General features: G+C 42.6%; 1 protein-coding gene across 13 annotated transcripts in view; it reads left to right on the forward strand.

Annotated features, from left to right (window-relative positions):
• The window catches only part of MYCBP2 (MYC binding protein 2), a 149,426-nt gene that overhangs the window by 11,096 nt on the left and 118,088 nt on the right, over positions 1-20,242 (forward strand). For all 13 annotated transcript variants that reach the window (XM_032226680.1, XM_032226682.1, XM_032226684.1 and 10 more), the window contains exons 2-13: positions 637-712; positions 3,545-3,760; positions 3,870-4,023; positions 6,112-6,308; positions 8,146-8,388; positions 8,641-8,712; positions 9,088-9,184; positions 12,327-12,400; positions 14,889-15,027; positions 16,915-16,991; positions 17,786-17,990; positions 18,836-19,000. In XM_032226680.1, the coding sequence (XP_032082571.1) occupies positions 637-712; positions 3,545-3,760; positions 3,870-4,023; positions 6,112-6,308; positions 8,146-8,388; positions 8,641-8,712; positions 9,088-9,184; positions 12,327-12,400; positions 14,889-15,027; positions 16,915-16,991; positions 17,786-17,990; positions 18,836-19,000 (1,715 nt within the window). The remainder of the gene's footprint in view (positions 1-636; positions 713-3,544; positions 3,761-3,869; positions 4,024-6,111; positions 6,309-8,145; positions 8,389-8,640; positions 8,713-9,087; positions 9,185-12,326; positions 12,401-14,888; positions 15,028-16,914; positions 16,992-17,785; positions 17,991-18,835; positions 19,001-20,242) is intronic.

Here is a 20,242-nt window from a genome sequence, read left to right on the forward strand (position 1 = left end):
CAAGGGCATAAGGGATCTAATCATACACCCAGGGATATAGGGGGAAAAAAAACCCGACCGTATCATATAATCTTGGATCAGAATCCCTGCTTTGTTATGGAAGAATTAAGTATCTTCACTCTTAAAAATATTTTCTAACAAGCCTATTTTCCAAAGCACCAGAGGACAGTACAAGAAGCAATGGGTGAAAACTAATCAAGGAGAGAAGCAACCTAGAACTAAAGAAAAATTTCCTGACAGAATAACTAATCAGTGTAATAGCTTGCCTCCAGAAGTTTTGGGTGCTCCATTACTGGAGGTTTTTAAGAAGAGGTTGGAGCTCCACCTGTCTGAAATGGTATGGGGTCTCCTACTTGAGCAGAGGGCTGGACTAGAAGACCTCAAATTCCAGCTCTATTCTGATTCAATGATTGATTGAAATCTCTTTATCCTAAAGACTTAACAAAAGGTGTCAGATGTAAATAAGTAGGTATGTGTGAATTGGGCCTTGGATTTAGGAAACGGTTGGAGATGGAGAGCTTTAAATTTGGGTCCTGAAAACAGTGGATTCTGGAGGCCATTAAATCCAATGTGTAAAGCTTGTGTGATACTTTTCAACTGAAATAATGTGTATTTACCTTTTTTTAAAAAAAACAGGTGCAAAAAACTTTTGAGCAAGAAAAAGCTGAAACGGAAGCAGAAAAGTAAATTGAAAATGAGAGCACGGAACAAGGTACCTTCTTTTGTTTTTCTCTTTGTTTTTTTCCTATTGATATTTCGGGAAGGAATTAAAAAGTATATTAATCGTTTGACAAAATCCAAATTAGGCTTCATGTTAGAATTATATAATTCCTAATATAGCGGTCCCAACTCTTTTTTTTAATGGGAATCACAAAAGTTTTATAGATAACATGTAATCCCTGGAAAAGTAACAGCCTGTTTCCTATGGTCTTTGTGCTCCCTGTGGATCTCCTCCCCTCTTTGGTAGTTAAAACACCTAAAAGTGAAAATACAAGTTACATATTTGATAACAGAGATATCGTAATCACAAATACACTGGAGAGAGGGGGTAGGTGGAGAGGAGAAAAGGCTGAAACATCATGAGAACATTGATCCTCACAAGAGGTTGAGGTTCCTACTTCACAGAATCTTAAGGGTTTTTTAAAATCTTATTAAAAGTAGGGGTTTCTTGAGACGCTAGCAATAGCACTTAGACTAATATAAATGGGGTAGGGTAGCGTAAAATAAAATGATAGTAACAGCACTTGGACTTATACCGCTTCACAGCCCCCTCTAAGCGGTTTTCAGAATCAGCCTCTTGCCCCCAACAATCTGGGTCCTCATTTTACCCACCTCGGAAGGATGGAAGGCAGAGTCAGCCTTGAGTTGGTACGATTTGAACTGCCGAACTGGTGGCAACAGTCAGCAGAAATAGCCTGCAGTACTGCATTCTACTATGTCCAGAGGATGATAGAGGACACGAAGGCCTGGAGGAACATTGTCAATGGGGTTGCAATGGGTCGGACACGACTTCGTAACTAACAACAACCACAACTGCATTCTAACTACTATACCACCACAGCTCTAGATAAGATTAAGATAAGATAACCTTTATTGTCATTTTTTACCTTGAGCACACTGGCACACGTTAAACATTAAATTCTGTTGCCTGCTCTCAAAAGAAAGTATATATCAACCCATACATTTAGATAACACACATATACACATGCTGTAAACCTATTCTTCCTTCCTTCCTTCCTTCCTTCCTTCCTCCTTCCTTCCTTCCTTCCTTCCTTCCTAGCTACCTACCTACCTACCTACCTACCTACCTACCTATCACTACCCCCCCGCCACACACACATTAATCACTTTCCATAGAGAAAGAAGAGACTTGAGAGTTCACAAGTATACCACTCCATAGTGCTTTAAAGCCCTCTCTAAGTGGTTTACAGAGCCAGCCTATGGCCCCCAACAATCTGAATCCTCATTTTACCGACCTCTGAAGGATGGAAGGCTGAGTCAAATTTGAGCCAGTCAGGATCGAACTCCAGGCTGTGGACAGAGTTTGCCTGCAATACTGAATTCTAACCCCTGTGCCACCAGAGCTCCTAAGTGTGCTTAGAGGCCCCCTGGAGAATCTCCCATGGTTCTAATGTTCCAAGAGTTTCATCCTAGAATGTGTGATACAATCCACAAGGTCAAGGCAGGCTGCTTCCAAGCATTCTGGAACGACGTCTGAATGGGGTGACGTCTGTGGAGGAGCAGGAGAAGAGCCAAGGTGTTCTCCCCTTCAAGGAGTGGAGACTTTAAATAATCCACTAAAAGGAGTCCTACGGCCACTTATGCTCAGAAAGGGGTGAGGATCCGAGCAGATAACCCCTGGGACAAGCTAGGATGGCATTTACTAGGCTGAGAATGATGGTTGTCGCCTCCTGATTTTTTTAAAAATACCCAAAATGTGACTTTTTAAAAAATAATAATCTTCTTTATTACATATCCATAATTTTTTCAGAGTATTTTTCCCCTTTTGCAAGTATCTGCAACCCTTTGAATTGTTGATGACTCTGCCTTTTTTAGAATAGTGGCCCGAATGACATACAGTTGCTGACACTTTTGTTTCAGAGCTGCTTATGCTGATGGTTTAAGGCAGCAGTCACCAACTGGTGGTCCGTGGAATTCTGGTGGTCCGTGATAAAATTTTGGTGGTCCGCTTTAGCCTCCTGGTGTGGGGCTTTAGGCGAAGGCTGGAGGGAAGTGCCACTGGTGGTGAAGAGCCCGAGGACTTTGTTCCAGTGGGACTGCATCATGGCCTGGAACTGGCTGACTATCTCAGCCCACTGAGCCTCCAGATGCCGTTACCTGGCCTTGCACTCCCACAGGTTTTCCCTCTGCTTGGAAAGTCTATGCTCATAGTCCTCCTCAGTGAGGTGCTTCTGCTGAGCCTCCTTCTTGGCCAGATCCAATTTGAACTGAGCCAGCTGTTTTGCCAACTCTTTCTCATGGTAGCTGCTTAGCTCCAACAGCTGCTTCCTGTTGAGGCCCTAAGGAGCCTGGTTGACAAGGAGTGACTGAGAGGGGAGGGGCGAGTAGAGGCTGGCAAAGCTCCCCTCAATGTGAGTGACATCAAGTTGGTCACACCCACCCAGTCACATGACTATCTAGCCACACCCACACCACCCAGTCATTAGGCAGATCATATTAGTGTTCTGTGGGATTTATAATTATGAATTTAGTGGTCCCTGAGATCCAAAAGATTGGGGACCCCTAGTTTAAGGGACTTCTCACAGGATCCCACCAAGAGCAATGCTGGATTTTAAAGAATTATTTTTGTGTGTTGAGAACATTTGTACTTTGAGCATTGCCACTCTGGGCTTTGAACATACTCTTGCTTTCTTGCTTTTCTTTGAACCAGGAAGAAATTTTTGACCCCAGCTTATCCATTATATTAAAGCAGGGAGGAGAATAAGCTTTTGACAAATCCTCTGTAATGTAAGATGCAGATTTTTTTCCCCAGTTGATTGCAAGGCAAAAAATAAAAATAAAAATAAATCTCTTGTTTCATCAGAGTGAAAGTCTTGATAGTATGGTATCCATACCGGATATCAAGCTTCACAGCAACCCTTCGGCTTTCAACGTCTACTGCAACGTGAGGCATTGTGTTTTGGAATGGCAAAAAAAGGAAACCTCCATGGCCTTGGCCTCCAAAAATACAGTGCAGAGTGGGGATTCGGACAGCGACGAGGAGGAAGAAGCCAAAGAGCCTCTCGTGAAGCTGCCAAAGGTAAGGGACCTCAGGCAGGTCCGAGGGGTTCGTGTCTTGGAAACGTTCTGCGGGACAGAATTCAGAAGCACTTCTGGCTAAGGGGGAACTTCCTGCTTTCTGTTTTTAGATCATAGAAGTTGGACTATGTGAAGTGTTCGAACTGATTAAAGAGACAAGGTTTTCTCACCCGTCTCTCTGTCTGAGAAGTTTGCAGGCTCTCCTCAATGTCCTCCAAGGCCAGCAGCCAGAAGGCCTTCAGTCAGAACCTCCTGAAGTTCTAGGTAAGGTCTCCCACATTTGCTCAAAGTCAGTAAAACAAGGGAGTGTGACTAGTCAAACCATGCCTGAAATCTTTTTTTTTTAATGTTTTTTTATTTTATTTTTCCATCACCTCTCTTACATTATTAATCTCACAGTGTGTCATCTGGATACAGTTTTTGTGTCGTCATATTTAACAGCTACATCATTTTAAATCTATTTTTATCTTGCCTTTACATTTACATTTCGATTACCTTTTAATTCAACTGCTCCCCTATAATTCTACACACATCCCCCAAATTATTCAGTTTTCTATTTCTTTTTGCCTATATTCATTTTCTATCCAATGATTAAAAACAACCCCATATCTTATAATATTCTTCCTTCTCTTTAATTGCCAATATTGCCAATATTAATTTCTGCACAAATATTTTTTTTTTAATTACCTCTCCCTCTGAGGGAATTTGTTCCGTTTTCCAATTTTGTGCAAATATAATTCTATCTGCATTTATTACATGAATAATTAAATATACATTTTCTTTACTATCTTTACTATATCTGGTAAAATACCCAACAAAAACAATTCCGGCTTTGAATCAATATACTGCTGTATCATCCTTTCCAACCACGTTCGAATTTTTGCTTAATATTTTTTTGCCTCTGCACATGTCCACCACATATGGTAATATGATCCCGGCGTCTGGTGACACTTCCAACACTTGGTTGATTTATCTTTAAACATTTTAAAACCATGCCTGAAATCTTATCTTTCAGACATGTATTCCTGTTTGAGCTGGAGCTCTTCCCTCAAAGCCCTTTGCTGACAAGAACTTGGCCTTTGCTCTTTTGAGAACTTTGTCAAACTCTTTGCAAAGATAAAGACAGTTTAACAAATACAGGCAGTCCTCAAATACAGGCACAATTGAGCCCAACATTTCGGTTTCTAAGAGAGACGGTTGTTACGGGAGCCCTTCCCCATTTTGCCACCTTTCTTGCCTCAATTGTTAAGCAAAATCGCTACAATTGTTAAATTAGTAACACGATGGTTCAGTTAATCTGCCTTCCCCATTCACTTGGCTTGTCGGAAGGTCGCAAAAGGAGATCACATGACTCCGGGACACCTGCAACCATCCTAAGTACATGCCAGTTGCCAAGTGTCTGAATTTTGATCATGTGACTAATGGGAATATTTGCCATGGTCATAAAGATGAAAAACACTCATATGTCATCCCAAATAGGCTTTTTCAAGAGGCAACTGGACTTTCTGGTTTTTCTTTGAAGACGTTTCACTTCTCATCCAAGATTCTTCTTCAGCTCTGACTGGATGGTGGGGAATGGAAGGATTTATATTCCTTGCAGACAGCAGGTCATTTGCATCCTTTTAGAGAGCTGTCGAGGCCCCTTGGAGGTTTGTCTGTGTCCTGCAAATGACCAGCTCTCTGCCAGGAATATAAATCCTTCCATTTCCCACCATCCAGTCAGAGCTGAAGAAGCTTCTTGGATGAGAAGCAAAACGTCTTCAAAGAAAAAACCAGAAAGTCCACTTGCCTCTTGAGAAAAGCACCTTTGGGGCAACCATGACCTGGATGACTGAGAATCTCCATAGGCATTTTGCTCATAAGCCACTTTTATCAGTGCCGTTTTAACTTTGAACAGGCACAAAATGAACTGTTGTAAGTCGAGCATTACCTGTATACAAAAGCTTGTCATTGGTTGTTGCAGCTGATACTTGGCAGCCAAAAGAGCAAGCAAGCAACTGCAGTGCAGCCTGTGCTGTGAAGTGCTGGCTTATATGTGAGGGCAGCAATATCTCCTGCCTGTGATTACCAATGGAGTATCATCTGTTTCTTAGTGGGTGTTTTTCTAGATGGGGATGGAATGACTGAAGAATGGCCTCTGGTTAGAGCTTTTACCTATCTCCTTGAGTAGCTTAAAGTTATTATTTGCCAAAGAAACCTCAGTCCTTCCATCCGTTCACGGATATTTTGCCAGTGTGCCAGGCCACAGCAACGTCGCAGTATGCAAATCCCTCTCTTTGTGTCTGCTGTGTGCCTGCATGCCTCCATCACCCTTACTGCGTGTGTGTAAGTGACCTTTTCTTCTGTCTGCAGAGTCTCTGTTCCAGCTCCTGCTAGAAATCACGGTTCGGAGCACTGGGATGAATGACAGTCCCGGCCAGTCGCTGACCGCCCTTTCCTGTGCTTGCCTCTTCAGTCTTGTGGCTGCCTGGGGAGAGACCGGACGGACGCTTCAAGCCATCTCCGCTATCCTGACCAATAATGGGAGTCATGCTTGCCAGACCATCCAGGTCTTGTATTCTGCCTCATTCACGTGCAGGAATAGCTCTCTTTAAGAAACCCACTGTGTTTTCCAAGTCTAAAAATTCTGGAGGCAACAGTAGTTTTGTAAAGATTGCATCAGAAATACCGAGAGAGGGAGGAAGGGAGGGAGAGGGGGGGGGGGGGGGGGAGAGACCTATTTGGATTTGCCAATTTTGTGAATTTGACTTCTTTTTAAAAAAATCTTATTAACATCTCATTTGGAAATAATCTATATATGTATAAAAGCGTGTGTGTGTTCCAGCATAACTCTGGTACACAGATGACTTACTCTCTGGAAACAAATACTGTGGGGGTAAGACACCCCTAACACCCCTCGGCGTGTCTATTCTGTAAGATACAGCCTGTTGTTCCTTAAAATGGCTTCTACCGTACTGCTGTAAAATGGCTTCTACTGTACAGCGCAGTGGAGATGCTATGGTAATGGTTTCACAGTACTCCACAAGGGGCTCCCTCTGGTAAGGGGTAATATCCAACATTAGAAATTACGTTTGGTCCAGAAATTTTCAACAAAATCAAGGTTTTTCCTGTCTAATACAGGATTAGGATAAAAAAAATACCTGAGCAATGCTGGGTTATCAGCTTTAGGAGTAAAAAAAACAAACAAACCAAAGTCTAAATCAGTATTTGAGAAGTGTCACTAGTATTTTTGTGCTGAACTCTGCTAGTCTAAAGCCATAGAAAAATATAGCTAGTCTCTGGTGCTGAGGACAACTCCTTTTGTATCTAAGAACATGTGTAAAGTAATTTGAAGCAGGTTCCAAACCTACATTCTATTTTGATTGTCATTGACCCCAAATTTCCCCAATTTAATTGCACAAACTGGGAAGAAAAAATGTTTGGTATACAGATAGTCCTTGTTTAGCAACTGCCTCAGTTCTCAAATACAATTGTAGTAAACAGTAGGACCGGTATTGCTGCACAAGAGAATTTTATCTGAATGAGAGGGCATTTTTGCTCCCTCTCCCCCCCCCCATCTTTCAATCATGTGGTTCACTTGGCCATCGCTCTGGAATGGATTGCAGTTGCTAAAGGAGGACTACCTGGAACATGTTAAAGAATGAATATATGAACTTAAACCACCTTTGCCAAAGAAGGGGGAAAAAATCTAGGAACCCATCTAACGTTAATTCCTTCTGAAGAAAAGGTGGTTGCAGTTACAGCAGATAATTTTGAATAATCAGGCCACCATTTTTTCCCTTGTATTGATTGAGCAGCTTTGCAAGGAGATCCACTGATTCTTGATTTTATATTTTTTTTATTTTTTCTCCTCTTTAATATTTTTTTTAGTTTATTTATGTATTAATATCATAAGATACAAAAATACAAAAGAAAATAGTAGGAAATATAGGGGACAGAAAAGGGAAAGGGAAAAATGTGGGGAAAAGGGGAAAAAGAAAGAAAAGGAAAAACTCCCTTTGGTGCAGCTAGCTATTTCTGTAACAACAAATTATGTAATCGGTAAACCCCAAATCAAAGTTTCATTTTTTCCTCCACCTCAAGCATGAAGTCCAGAAGTGGTTTCCAACTGGAAACAAAAGTAATTATATTTTTGTCTCTAATCAAAGCAGTCAGTTTTGCCATCTCGGCTGATTCCATCAACTTTTGCAGCCATTCATCCATTGTGGGAGATTCTTGAACGAGAACCAAAATCTGTTGTTACCTATTGCTTTTTCCTCTCTTCCCCCCCCCCCCCAACCGGCTGCCCTCCCTACTGACCCATCCACTTTTCATTTTCAGTTTTGGTGGTTTAAAGTTTTTAACGATAAGCAATAATTTTGGATTATTGCTGTTTTTCTCCCTTAGGTGCCATCTATTTTAAATTCCCTTCAGAGGAGCGTGCAGGCGGTTCTGGTTGGCAAAATACAGATCCAGGATTGGTTCAGCAGCGGAATTAAGAAAGCCTCCCTGATGCACAAATGGTCCTTGAAGGACATTTCAGTCGATGAAGATGACCCGACTCTGCTCCAGAGCGATGGCTACTTCTTGTATCTATTGTGCAAAGATGGATTGTACAAAATTGGCTCTGGATACAGTGGAACTGTCAGGGTAATGTATCCTCCGAGATAAAAGCTTACATAAGGTATTTTAAAATGTCTGAAACTGGCCTGACTGAGGCCATTTTGAGATTTCAGCGCTGACAGAAAGAGGATGTGATTTTATGAATAGCAAATCAGACGATGAGGTAAAAAAATCATGGAAAGGTTTTTTTTCCAGTCATTTTTTTTCTTGTATTTTACTTTTTGGTTTGGAAAAAAAAGGCAATTTCAAGAATCTTATGCTATTTTTACTGCTTTACAGGGCCATATATACAATTCCACATCTCGCGTCAAAAACAGGAAAGAGAAGAAATCATGGTTGGGTTATGCTCAGGTAAGAAAAAGGTTGGAAATTATGGAGATTCTCAGTCACCCAGCTCATGGTTGTCCCAAAGGTGCTTTTTTTCAAGAGGCAACTGGACTTACTGTTCCTGCTGCTGGCAGTCTTGCAACCCCGATATCCTGTCCATCAGATGTCATTATGAAGTTCTCACTGTACTCGTTGCTTTCAGAGATTTGTGATTCTTCTTGGCGATAATTTTAAAGTTTTTGCTGTCATCCGTTAAATATGGCATGCAATTATTTTTCTCCCTTTTCCTCCTGTTGGCAAATGGAGCATGTAGAACAGAAAACTCCAGTCAAAGGTGAAAGGGCATTTGGTCTGTCCCTGAGATTGTCATTCTGAAAGCTGTGATTTGGTGTTTTTCAGGGCTATTTGTTATATCGGGATATAAACAATCACAGCAGGACAGCCATAAGGATAAATCCCGAATCTTTGGAACAAGATGGAATAGTAACACTGCCAGGTATGCACAACAGTGCCTTGACTCTTAACAATATTTTCTAACAAACCTCTTCTTCAAAGCACCCGAGAGAAGGACAAGAAGCAATGGGTGGAAACTAATCAAGGAGAGAACCTAGAACTAAAGAGAAGTTTCCTGACAGTTAGAATCAGAGGTGGGTTGCTCCTGGTTTGGCCCGGATCAGGTGAACCAATAGTAGCAGTGGTGGGAAGCTCCGCCCACCTGCCTGGACGCTTCTGCACATGAACATACTTAATACTGGTTGTAAAAAAAAAAAAGAAACCCACCACTGGTTAGAATAATTAGCCAGTGGAACAGATTGCCTCCAGAAGCTGTGGGTGCTCCATCAATGGAGGTTTTTAAGAAGAGGTTGGACAGCCACCTGTCTGAAATGGTATAGGGCCGTGATGATGAACTTATGGCATGCGTGTCCAGAATGGCAGCCATGTTGCCTGGCACACACTGTGTTACCCGTTCCTCTTCCGGGTTTCTGGCACGCGCGCATGTGCGATAATCAGCTGACCTTCATGCGTGTGGCAGTGTCGGAAACTAGAAGAGCTGGTCTTCTGTTTTCCAGCGTGAGCATGCACACTAAGCAGCTGATCATCGCACATGCATGCATGTGCGTTAGTCACTAGAAGACTAGCTGGCTGGGGCACTTGCATGTGCCAGAAACTGGATGTTTATTTTGCAGCATGTGCCTGCCCCCCTGGGTTGCGGCACAGACGAGCATGCACGCTCCCTTTTCCGCACTTGGTGCCGAAAAGGTTTGCCACCACTGGTATAGGGTCTCCTACTTGAGCAGGGGCCTGGACTAGAAGACCTCCAAGGTCCCTCCCAGCTCTATTCTGATTGAATGATTGATTGAAATATCTTTATCCTAAAAGATCAACAAAAGGCATCAAATGTAATTTAGTAGAAACCACCGAGTTACAGGTTGTCCCTTCATCAAGGATTGGTTCAATGTTTCAGAACCAGAACACACCTTAGGTAAACACCAGTGGATGCATTCTAATAGCTGCCCCCAACGGAGAAAGAAAGGAAATGTTTTGCTTTCTGCTTTATGATCGTACTAGGAAAAGACTCCAGGTCCGGTCTCTGGAAGACTGTCACCATCCTGTTCTTTTCACGTAGTTTGCATGTTGCTTCAATTTTGAGGACACCGTTTCCAGCTTGTAGACATGGGAAAAGTTGGGAATGGGTCAGAAAGCCTCAAGGGCGTGGGGGGATTTAGGGGGTTCACGCTCGCTCTCAGCCACCATTGAGAAGATCTGGAGGAGATTGGTTGGCAAAACGGATCGGCTTCAGTGTTTTGATTTTTCAGCTTAAAAACGTGAACCTAGGAGTGTGCTTTTGAGGGGGTCTGGGAAATAGAACGTTCCTACTCCCATCCCTCCAAGCCCTCTCCTTCCCCCAGCCCCAGTGAAAAGCAGGACAGAAATCTCCCATCCCAGAACCCCCAGGGGAAGTCAGATTTTCACTGAGGGGAGGCAGGAGAAGGAGCCTCCTCTGATTGGGTCATTGGCCTTCCTCTCTGAAGGGAAGGGGCTCTCCCCAGAGGCTGTGGGGTTGCTCTCGGCTATTTGAAACTCCTTTCTCCTGATGATTGCCTGTGTGGCCTTAAATTTTCCTTTTTTAACCACCGGAACATACTGAACATTAGCTGATATATTGGTCACAACCCCGTTCCTTGGTGGTTATTAGGATGATATATAGCAGTGATGGTGAATGCGCACGGGGGGGGGGGGTCGTGTGTGAGTGTGCCGCACCCACCATGCAGTGCACGGCTCCCCAGCGTACAGGCGCAACAGCCCCATTTTCTGCATGCTTTTTTCGCCTACCCCAGGCTCCAGAGGCTTTATAGGAGATTGGGGAGGACATAAACAGCCTTCCCCCAGAGGGCCTCTGGAGGCTTCAGCAGCTTCCCTGAAGCCTCCGGAGTGCGAAAACCTGGCCCTAAGGGCAAACCAGAAGTTCGGGAACGGACTTCCGGTTTGCTCGTAGGGCCGTTTTTCACCCTCTGGAGCCTTCAGGAGGCTTCGCTGAATGCTCTGGAGGGCAAAAAACAGTTCTACGGCCAAACTGAAAGTCCGTTCCCGAACTTCCTGTTTGCCTGTAGGGTCGGCTTTTCGTGCACTGGAGGCTTCCTTGAAAGGCGGAAAATGCCCTTAAAAGGAGGCTGAACTCAGCTGGCCAGCACGCGCATGCGCGCTGGAGCTGACAGCGCAATGCCTCGTGTGCCCTAACAAATGGCTCCATGTGCCACCTGTGGCATGCATGCCATAGGTTTGCCATCATGGATATATAGTCATGCGAAAAAGAACATATCCCCTCTTTGAGTTCTGTGGTTGTACATATCAGGACAACTGTTCAGTTTCCCTGAAAATAAGACCTCCACGGATAATAAGGCCATTTGGGCTTTTGAGCGCATGCATTAAAATAAGCCCTCCCCCAAAATATTGCAACACAGCAGCAGCCATGAAGTGACCACGCTCGCCGCCTCCTGCACCTCAAAAATAATAAGACCTCCCCGAAAATAAGGCCAAGTGCCCTGTCTTATTTTCGGGGAAATTAAAAAAAACAAGTCCTTGGCAGTTCCTAAAAGTAGGTCAATACAATGTCAGATGAACAACAACACATCATGCCATTTATTTTACAGAAAGAAAGCCAAGTATGTGTAATATGTCATCTGTTGTTCACTTGACGTTGTATTTACTTTTAAGAACTGCTAAGGACTGGATGATTTTTACAATGTCCTGATACCTAAAAACCAGAGAACTCAAAGAGGATGTACTTCCTTTTCCCATGACTAGAAATATGCTTTTATGCTATTCAGTAACAGTTCTTACAAGTGTAAGAACCACTTATAAGTGTAATCATTCAGTAGTATCCAGAGATAATGTAATGGTGCTGTATACTGATTTCTTAAAATATTAGTTTGAAATATAACTTTTTCTGTATATATAGTAACAGTTGTTGAGGTTTTTTCAAGTGTGGTGTTTTTTTTTTTTACAGAATAGAACAACATATCTACTTCTGAAAGTTTTCAATGTATTTTCTCCCAAATTTTGAATCCATCTCTGTTGAGCATTGGAAAATGACGTATTTTATATGAAATGACCTAGCAATTATTTTTTCTCTCCAGACTGTCAGATGGAAGGGCAAAACATTCTTTTTACTGATGGAGAATACATTAATCAGATTGCAGCTTCTAGAGATGTAAGTTAAAATTCCCTCTGATTTTTTTTAAAAAAAATATGAGTTAAAGGGCTGGGCAGCAAATATTAAATATTCAGATGCTAGCTTTAACCCTGTCTTTACTGTAGATATTCTTGCCAGCTTGAAAAATACATCTCCAGATTATTTCATGCAGAGCAAAATACTTTTAATGATGTAGGTGTTGCCACGTCAACTAACATTTACACCGAGCAATCAGTCGGGTGAGGGGGGGGGGACAGGGACAGCACTAGCTTCCTTGCCATTGAGATTTATACAATGTGGGTATTTTTTCATCAGCTGAAATCATGCTAGCTTGGTTGCCTATGGAATGTCAGAATGTTTTGAAAGTTAACATGCTTGGAAATTAGGCAGTGATGCCTACTACTAGCATAACAGTAATGATTTGAATCTGATTTTCATTTGTAGTGGCAAGTTACTTTAAAAAGAGCTGCTGGTTCAGGTGCTACCAGATCAATAAGCAGTTAATGATAAAAAATAACAACTCACATTTGACACACTTCAATTTAAACGTTGCTACCTTTGTTCTCTGTTCCACTGCTATCTGCCTAATATGTAGGAGACGACCAGGTGGAGCCCTGAGGTGGGGTCAAACGAGTCATCAGTTTAGAGCAGCGGTCCCTAATCTTTGCAGCTTCATGGCCAGGCTTGGGGTGGGGGAGAAGGGAACCAGGCCAAGTGAGTGGTGGGCTGGTGCTTTGAATGCATGCAGCTCCACTTACTCGAGAGAAGAGAAGCCTTTGGGGCACAGTTTTGCACTCCTTCAGGCATTCCCACACCAAAAGCCTTTGCAAAGGGACAGAAGGCCTGAAACCGCACGAGATCCGTCCCCCTTTTGTCTATTTGCAAAAGCTTTTGCCGCAGAGAAGAGAAGCTTTTGTGGGTCTGTCTAACGGTTGGGTTGGCAATATATAAATCATGTAACAATGCTATAACTGTTTCTTTAAAGCATACTGTAAAATGTGATTGGTTGCTGTTTCCCTCAATCGGCCATAAGAGGGAGCCCAAATGTTTGTTAGCTCTCTCTATTCGTTAGATGCTGGGCTGATCTGATCTGAGTGCGTGAGCTATTGTAAGTTTTGCAACTGTTAGCAAACTTTGATTACTGGACTGATTATATGTGACTGGACTACGTTATTTGGATTATCCCTTAACTGAAAGACATTGATTACTGACTGAATTATCTGTGTATGACTTGGACTGTTTGATAAACTCTGATACCTCTATTTCCACGAAAGTAAAAACCTACTTAAACTGCAGTGTCTCTGTATGCTGGTTTGTGTGTTCTCCAACACTACTCTCACAACGCTTCGCTGAACGCACTCGCCCTCCCAATGGGGAGCTTACCTAAGAGGGTGGCGTGATCTTGTGCTCTTTCAGACTCCCCGAGGCTTCCCGGCACTCCAGAACACTCCTGCGCAGGCAGCCTTGTTGTATCAGCAAAGCTGAGCAGGGCACGCTCGTCCCACTCAACCTCTGCTCTCAACGTTTTCGGAGCGGGTTGGTGGCCTGCCTGTGGGTGGGTGGGGGAGAGAGGAACCAGGCTGCGCGACCGGTGGCCCGACATGCAGGCGTGTGCAGCTCCACTCCATAACAGAGAAGAAAAACCTTTGGGGCGCTGCTCATGCGAGTGGAGATATGCACACACACACGGTCCCGTCTCTCGTATGGCCAGTGGTGGATTAAGAGTCACTGGAGCCCTAAGCAGTGACACCTTAGCACCCACCCCCCTCCTTTGTACATACTGTACAAATATTCATTGTTGTTTTTTTTTCTTTCTCAACTTTGTGGCTCCCCCTTTGGGTCAGGTGCCCTGAGCATGTGCTTAGTCTGCTTAATGGTTAACTGTGCTTGGCCCAGTTCCAAATAGGCTACGGCCTGGTAGTGGACCATGGCCTGGGAGTTGGGGACCTCTGGTTTAGCGTGGCTAGGCTCCTATAAGACAATAAGTCCGGCCTCCCGTGAATTCTGCACACTCTTATTTAGCGCCAATTTGCCTTGACTGTAGCTCAGACAGGGGTATTCCAATTGATCATTGGAAGTGCTGCTTTATTTGCTATTCTTGTGACTTTCCCGAAAGTGAGGCGTTAGTAAATACTGAAAACTGTGGAAACCATGTTATTGACCAAAGAAAGAGTAAAAGGCATACACTATTGTGTTTCTGCACCTTTTAGTTTGGAATTTTTAACTCGAATATGACAACCCGAACTATAACCATAACAAGCTCTTTGCATAACATCAATAAGAGTGTGCACGGAATTTGTGGACTATAATTATTTTATCCAGTGAATGTTAGGCATTGGGTTGCAGTGTCTGAGTGGGTCTAAATTAATTTGAAAATAATTCATTTGAATAGGGTTGTTTTTTTCTTCAAGTTACTCCAAAGAATCGCTGTCCTGCATAAGTCTTTTTAAGGGAGAGACAGTGCGGAAGAAGCAGGACTGTTGATCTGGTACGTTATGTGTTGCAGGACGGCTTCGTAGTTCGGATATTCGCAACCAGCACAGAACCCGCATTACAGCAAGAACTTCAGCTGAAGCTTGCCAGGAAATGCTTACATGCGTGTGGGATCTCGTTGTTTGATCTGGAAAAAGATTTGCACATTATCAGTAAGGAAATGATTTTTTTTCTGTACAGTATTTTGCCTGTTTGTGGAGCATCCCTGAAAGGCAAATGTAGGAAGTGAGCAAACTCAGCAGGTAATTCGCTCAGTAAATAGAAAAAAAAGGTCAATCAATTGTTCTCCAGAAGAGCTTTCCGGAGAGCAGAATTGGCACCACCAGTGGGCCCAGGGTTGTTGGCCTTAGGCAGCCAGAGTCTGATGTCATGCACCCAGGATCGCCAGGGAATTAAATCAATCTATCTATCTATCTATCTATCTATCTATCTATCTATCTATCTATCTATCTATCTATCTATCTCTATCTATCTATCTATCTATCTATCTATCTATCTATCTATCTATCTATCTATCATCTATCATCTATCATCTATCATCTATCATCTATCTCACTATCATCTCTCTCTCTTTCTCTCTCTCTCTCTCTTTCTCTCTCTCTCTCTGCATGTCTGTCTGCCCGCCTGCCTGCCTGCCTGTCATCTATCTATCTATCTATCTATCTATCTATCTATCTATCTATCTATCTATCTATCTATCTCTATCTATCATCTATCATATATCACACTATCATCTCTCTCTCTTTCTCTGTCTCTGTGTGTGTGTGTGTGTGTGTTTGTGTGTGTCTGCCCGCCTGCCTGCCTTCCTGCCTGTCATCTATCTATCTGTCTGCCTATCGTCTGTCTGTCTGTCTATCTATCTTATCTATCTATCTATTTATCTATCTATCTATCTATCTATCTATCTATCTATCTATCTATCTATCTATGATCTATCTTACTATCATCTCTCTCTCTCTCTCTGTATGTATCTACTTGCCTCCCTGCCTGTCATCTATCTACTGCCTGGCTATCATCTAACTATCATCTCTCTCCTATCTATCTATCTATCTATCTATCTATCTATCTATCTATCTATCTATCTATCTATCTATCTATCTATCTATCTATCTATCTATCTATCTATCTTTCAGTGAAACATCTTTCCTCCAGAAGTTGTGAATGCTCCAACACTGAGAAGATGTTGGATAGCCATTTGTCTGAAGTGGTGTAGGGTTTGCTGCCTAGGTAGGGGATTGGACTAGAAGACCTCCAAAGTTCCTCCCAACTCCTATTCTATTCTATTCTATTTTATTCTATTCTATTTTCATCTATCCGCCTGCCTGCCTGCCTGCCTGCCTACCTATTTCTCTCTGTCAAAGTTCCAGAAGGAGATTATAAAAAATGGAGCAGTTTATACTTGCAGTAAACATTAGTTTCCTAAAATAGAAAACAAACCCAAGAGCTGCATATTTTAAAACACAACAGTGCATTCAGTCCATTTTTGTCCTGGAGCATGTGCACTTTATGTAAAAATGAAATAAAATGGGAAACAGACATATTGCTATGCAAAAAACAAATCTTCAGAAATTGCACAGTTGGTAATGGTGCTGATTTTTCCATGTTTTACCAGCCATTGATTATTTTTATGGGCTCCTGTTTTCCTGGTAGAATGTAATTAATTGCATAAGGAAAGCATAGTGAGCCATGTAAACATCCTGCTGCTCATAGATTTTTCAGACTTTCTGCTGTGGCTTAATTAGACTTTACCATAATGTTACGTTTGCAATATTGGTGTCCTGAAATGCTAGTGAAAGAAATCTCCCCCCACCCCTAATTTTCAAGTTTAAGACTTCTAAATGTCCACAGTTTACAATCATATCCCATAAATATTGTTGCACTGAATTCTGCACCGTAAGAGCGCAGTGTATCACGATTTAGGAAATTATAATAAAAGGGGAAAAATAATCTTCTCTCTCTGTGTTCAAATGCTTCCAGCATAGTATTGCATCTAAATTGAATGCTAACATGACTTTAATTATTGATTTTTTTTGTCCTAGGTACAGGGTTTGATGAAGAGTCAGCTGTTCTTGGCGCTGGAAGAGAATTTGCACTAATGAGAACTGCTAGTGGGAAGGTATTGAAAAACATTTTCGACAGAGAATTAGACATAATATTAGAACCGAACAGTGTCCTTTGGACTGTGCTTTGACGTGAAATGTTCATTTCTGGTGCCACATTAAAGGGACGCAAATCAGACTGATAGGCAGATAGTCCTCGACTTATGACCACAATTGAGTCCAAAATTTTGGTTGCTAAGCCAGGTGGCATCAAAGTGAGTTTTGCCTCCTTTTTATGACTTTTTTGCCACCATTGTTAAGTGAATCGTGGACATTAAGTGAAGCTGGCTCCCCCTATTGACTCTTCCTGTCAGAAGCCAGCTGGGCAAGTTATACAGGTAGTCGTCGACTTAATGACCACAATTGAACCCAGGTTTTATATTGCTAAGTGAGATATTTGTTAAGTGATTTTGGTCCAGTTGTACAACTTTTCTTGCCACATTTGTTAAGTGAATCGCTGCCGTTTTTAAGTTAGCAACCCATTTGTGAAAGTGAATCCGGTTTCCCCATTAACGTTGCTTCTCAGAAGTGTCACAAAACAGGATAATGTGGCACTGAAACTGTCATAAAGTACATGCCAGTTGCCAAGCATCTGAATCTTGTGATCACAGAACCCTGGGAAGGCTGCAGTACAGTCATAAGTGCGAAAAATGATCGTAAAGTCCCTTTTTTTCCAGCGCTGGTTACAATGAATGGTGGTATGTCAAGGGCCCACCTGTAAATCAAAGCAAAGTCTGTTTTGGAGAACTGATCAGCCTCTCGGTGTGCCAGTGTGATTCTTCGGTCTTCCCTCTCTCACCTCTTTCCCCAGATTTATTACACTGGCAAATACCAGAGCCTTGGAATCAAGCAAGGCGGACCTTCGGCAGGGAAATGGGTGGAGCTGCCCATCACCAAGTCTCCAAAGATTGTTCAGTTCTCGGTGGGGCACGACGGCTCCCATGCTTTACTTGTGGCCGAAGATGGCAGCGTATTTTTCACAGGCTCGGCTAGTAAAGGGGAAGATGGAGAATCAAGTACGTTGGGGGAGGGGTCCTCGTAGTTTGGATGTGGTCTCTGTGTGTGAATTACTATGCAGATGCTGCCTATTTTAAATGAAAATGAAGGTAGCAGAAATGGAGTTCTAGACATATATACTGTGTGTGTGTTTGTGTGTGTGTGTATGTGTGCATATCTGAATAAAGGATGCTGTCAGACACCAGTTACTTCTCGAATGAATGGTTTTTTTTACCCTATCAAACCCCACTCTAATTTTAAGAAAATTCTACTTGGCTCAAGTGGACATGGAATGGAGTAATGCTAGATTGTGCAGGCATTTGTATATTTGAATGTTGCACTAGTGATGAGTGCACAAATTACTCATTCTATTCTATTCTATTTTCAGCCCAGCCCAGCCCAGCCTATTCTATTATATTCTATTCTCATTCCACCCTACCCCCCAGCCGAATCCCCCAGTCTCACCCCATCTCACCCCCCCCACTCCACTCCATTCTATTTTATTCTATTCCACATCCCTATAGTTTGTAGAGGGACGTTTAATTGGGGTATCCTGATTAGATATCCCTGCTTTATGACTTTTCTATATATATATTTAAAAAGGATCCATGTTGCTCAACCTCACGACTCTATTCTTTTGATTGTGAACAAATCAAAAGAATTTTAATAAAAAAAAAAATGGACAGAAATACTAGTGAAAAAGGTGTCAAGAGTTATCTAGCACTTTGTTTATTCTTTTACTTCTTCTGGCCATAGTGTTACTTAATACCCAGAAGCAGTCACAAGTTCAGATATGCTGCGGTAAATGTGCTTATTTTCGTGATAAAATGTACCGGCTTTACTGTTGTCACTTTTCTCTTTAAAGCCAAAAGCAGGCGGCAATCTAAACCTTATAAGCCAAAAAAAATCATCAAAATGGAAGGAAAGATTGTAGTGTACACCGCGTGCAATAATGGAAGTAGTTCAGTCGTTTCCAAAGACGGAGAACTGTACATGTTTGGGAAAGATGCTATTTACTCCGATAATACAAGTAAGTTGACATTTTTGCTGTCTTCAAGCATGTAATATGATGGACATGGCAAAAAGGAAACAGTCAATCTGTGACATTGGCCATTCAAGCAGATGTTCAGAAGTTGGGGTTAGAATGCTCTCTGCAGTTACCTTTCACTAGATACCCCATAAGCGTTTGTACTGTTGCTTTCTACTTGCTTTGGCAATAGCATTTATAGCACTTAGACTTCTATACTGCTTCACAGTGCTTTACAGCCCTCTCTAAGTGGTTTGTTCCCAATAATCTGGGTGCTCATTTTTCCCACCTTGGAAGGATGGAAGGCTAAATCAACCTTGAGCCTAGTCAGATTTGGACTGCCAAATTGCAGGCAGCCAGCAGTCAGCAGAAATAGCCTGCAGTACTGCACTCTAACCACTGCGCCACCGAGGCTATAATGAAAATAAATAATTACTGTGGTTAAAGACACTGAGCTTGTCAGTTTGAAAACTGAGAGCCCGTGTTGGAGACCCAAGCGCTGCACAATGGGGTGAGCTCCCATTCCTTGCCTCATCTCCTGCCCACCTAGCAGTTTGAAAACATGCAGATGTGAGTAAATAAATAGGTACCACTTTGGTGGGAAGGTAACAGCGTTCTGTGTGCCTCGGTGTATACTTATGCTGGCTATATGACCACGGAAATGTCTTTGGACAATGCTGGCTCTCTTGGCTAAGAAATGGAGATGAGCACCTCTCCCTGGAGTTGGACATGACCAAAGAGGAGAAATCTTTATCTTTACTTTTATTCTGCTAAAATAATCCAAAACCAACACAGTGGGAATTTTCCTACTAGAACCACATAAAATGTTGCAAAGTGTGCTGTCTTCAAGGTAGCTTTTAATACTAACACTTGTCAACTTTCTAATCTGTGATGTCAGTGTTGTGGCCCGCCAGATTCGAACAATGAGGAGGTTGAGGAGGAACATGGGCCAGCCGTGGAGTCTGGAGAAGGCTCTGATGAGGGCTCTGTTTTGGAGGCGGAGATGGGGCCAGAGCCGTATGCCAGTTATCAGCTGCTTTCAGAGTCAGACATCAGTGAGGCAGATGAACAGCTGGAGCCTGTTCCCAGTGTGCGCATGCACAGAGTTGCCAGACAAAGGGAACAGCTAAAGAACAGGGTCGACTTGGCAGTAAGGCCACAGGTGGATGATGAACGGCCTCTCCCAGAGGAAATAGGAGTGAAAGAGGAGTGGAGTTTGCAGGAGACAATTAGTTTGCTTAATTG

The sequence above is a fragment of the Thamnophis elegans genome, chromosome 11 (assembly GCF_009769535.1).
Source record: "Thamnophis elegans isolate rThaEle1 chromosome 11, rThaEle1.pri, whole genome shotgun sequence".
Lineage (NCBI taxonomy): Eukaryota > Metazoa > Chordata > Lepidosauria > Squamata > Colubridae > Thamnophis > Thamnophis elegans.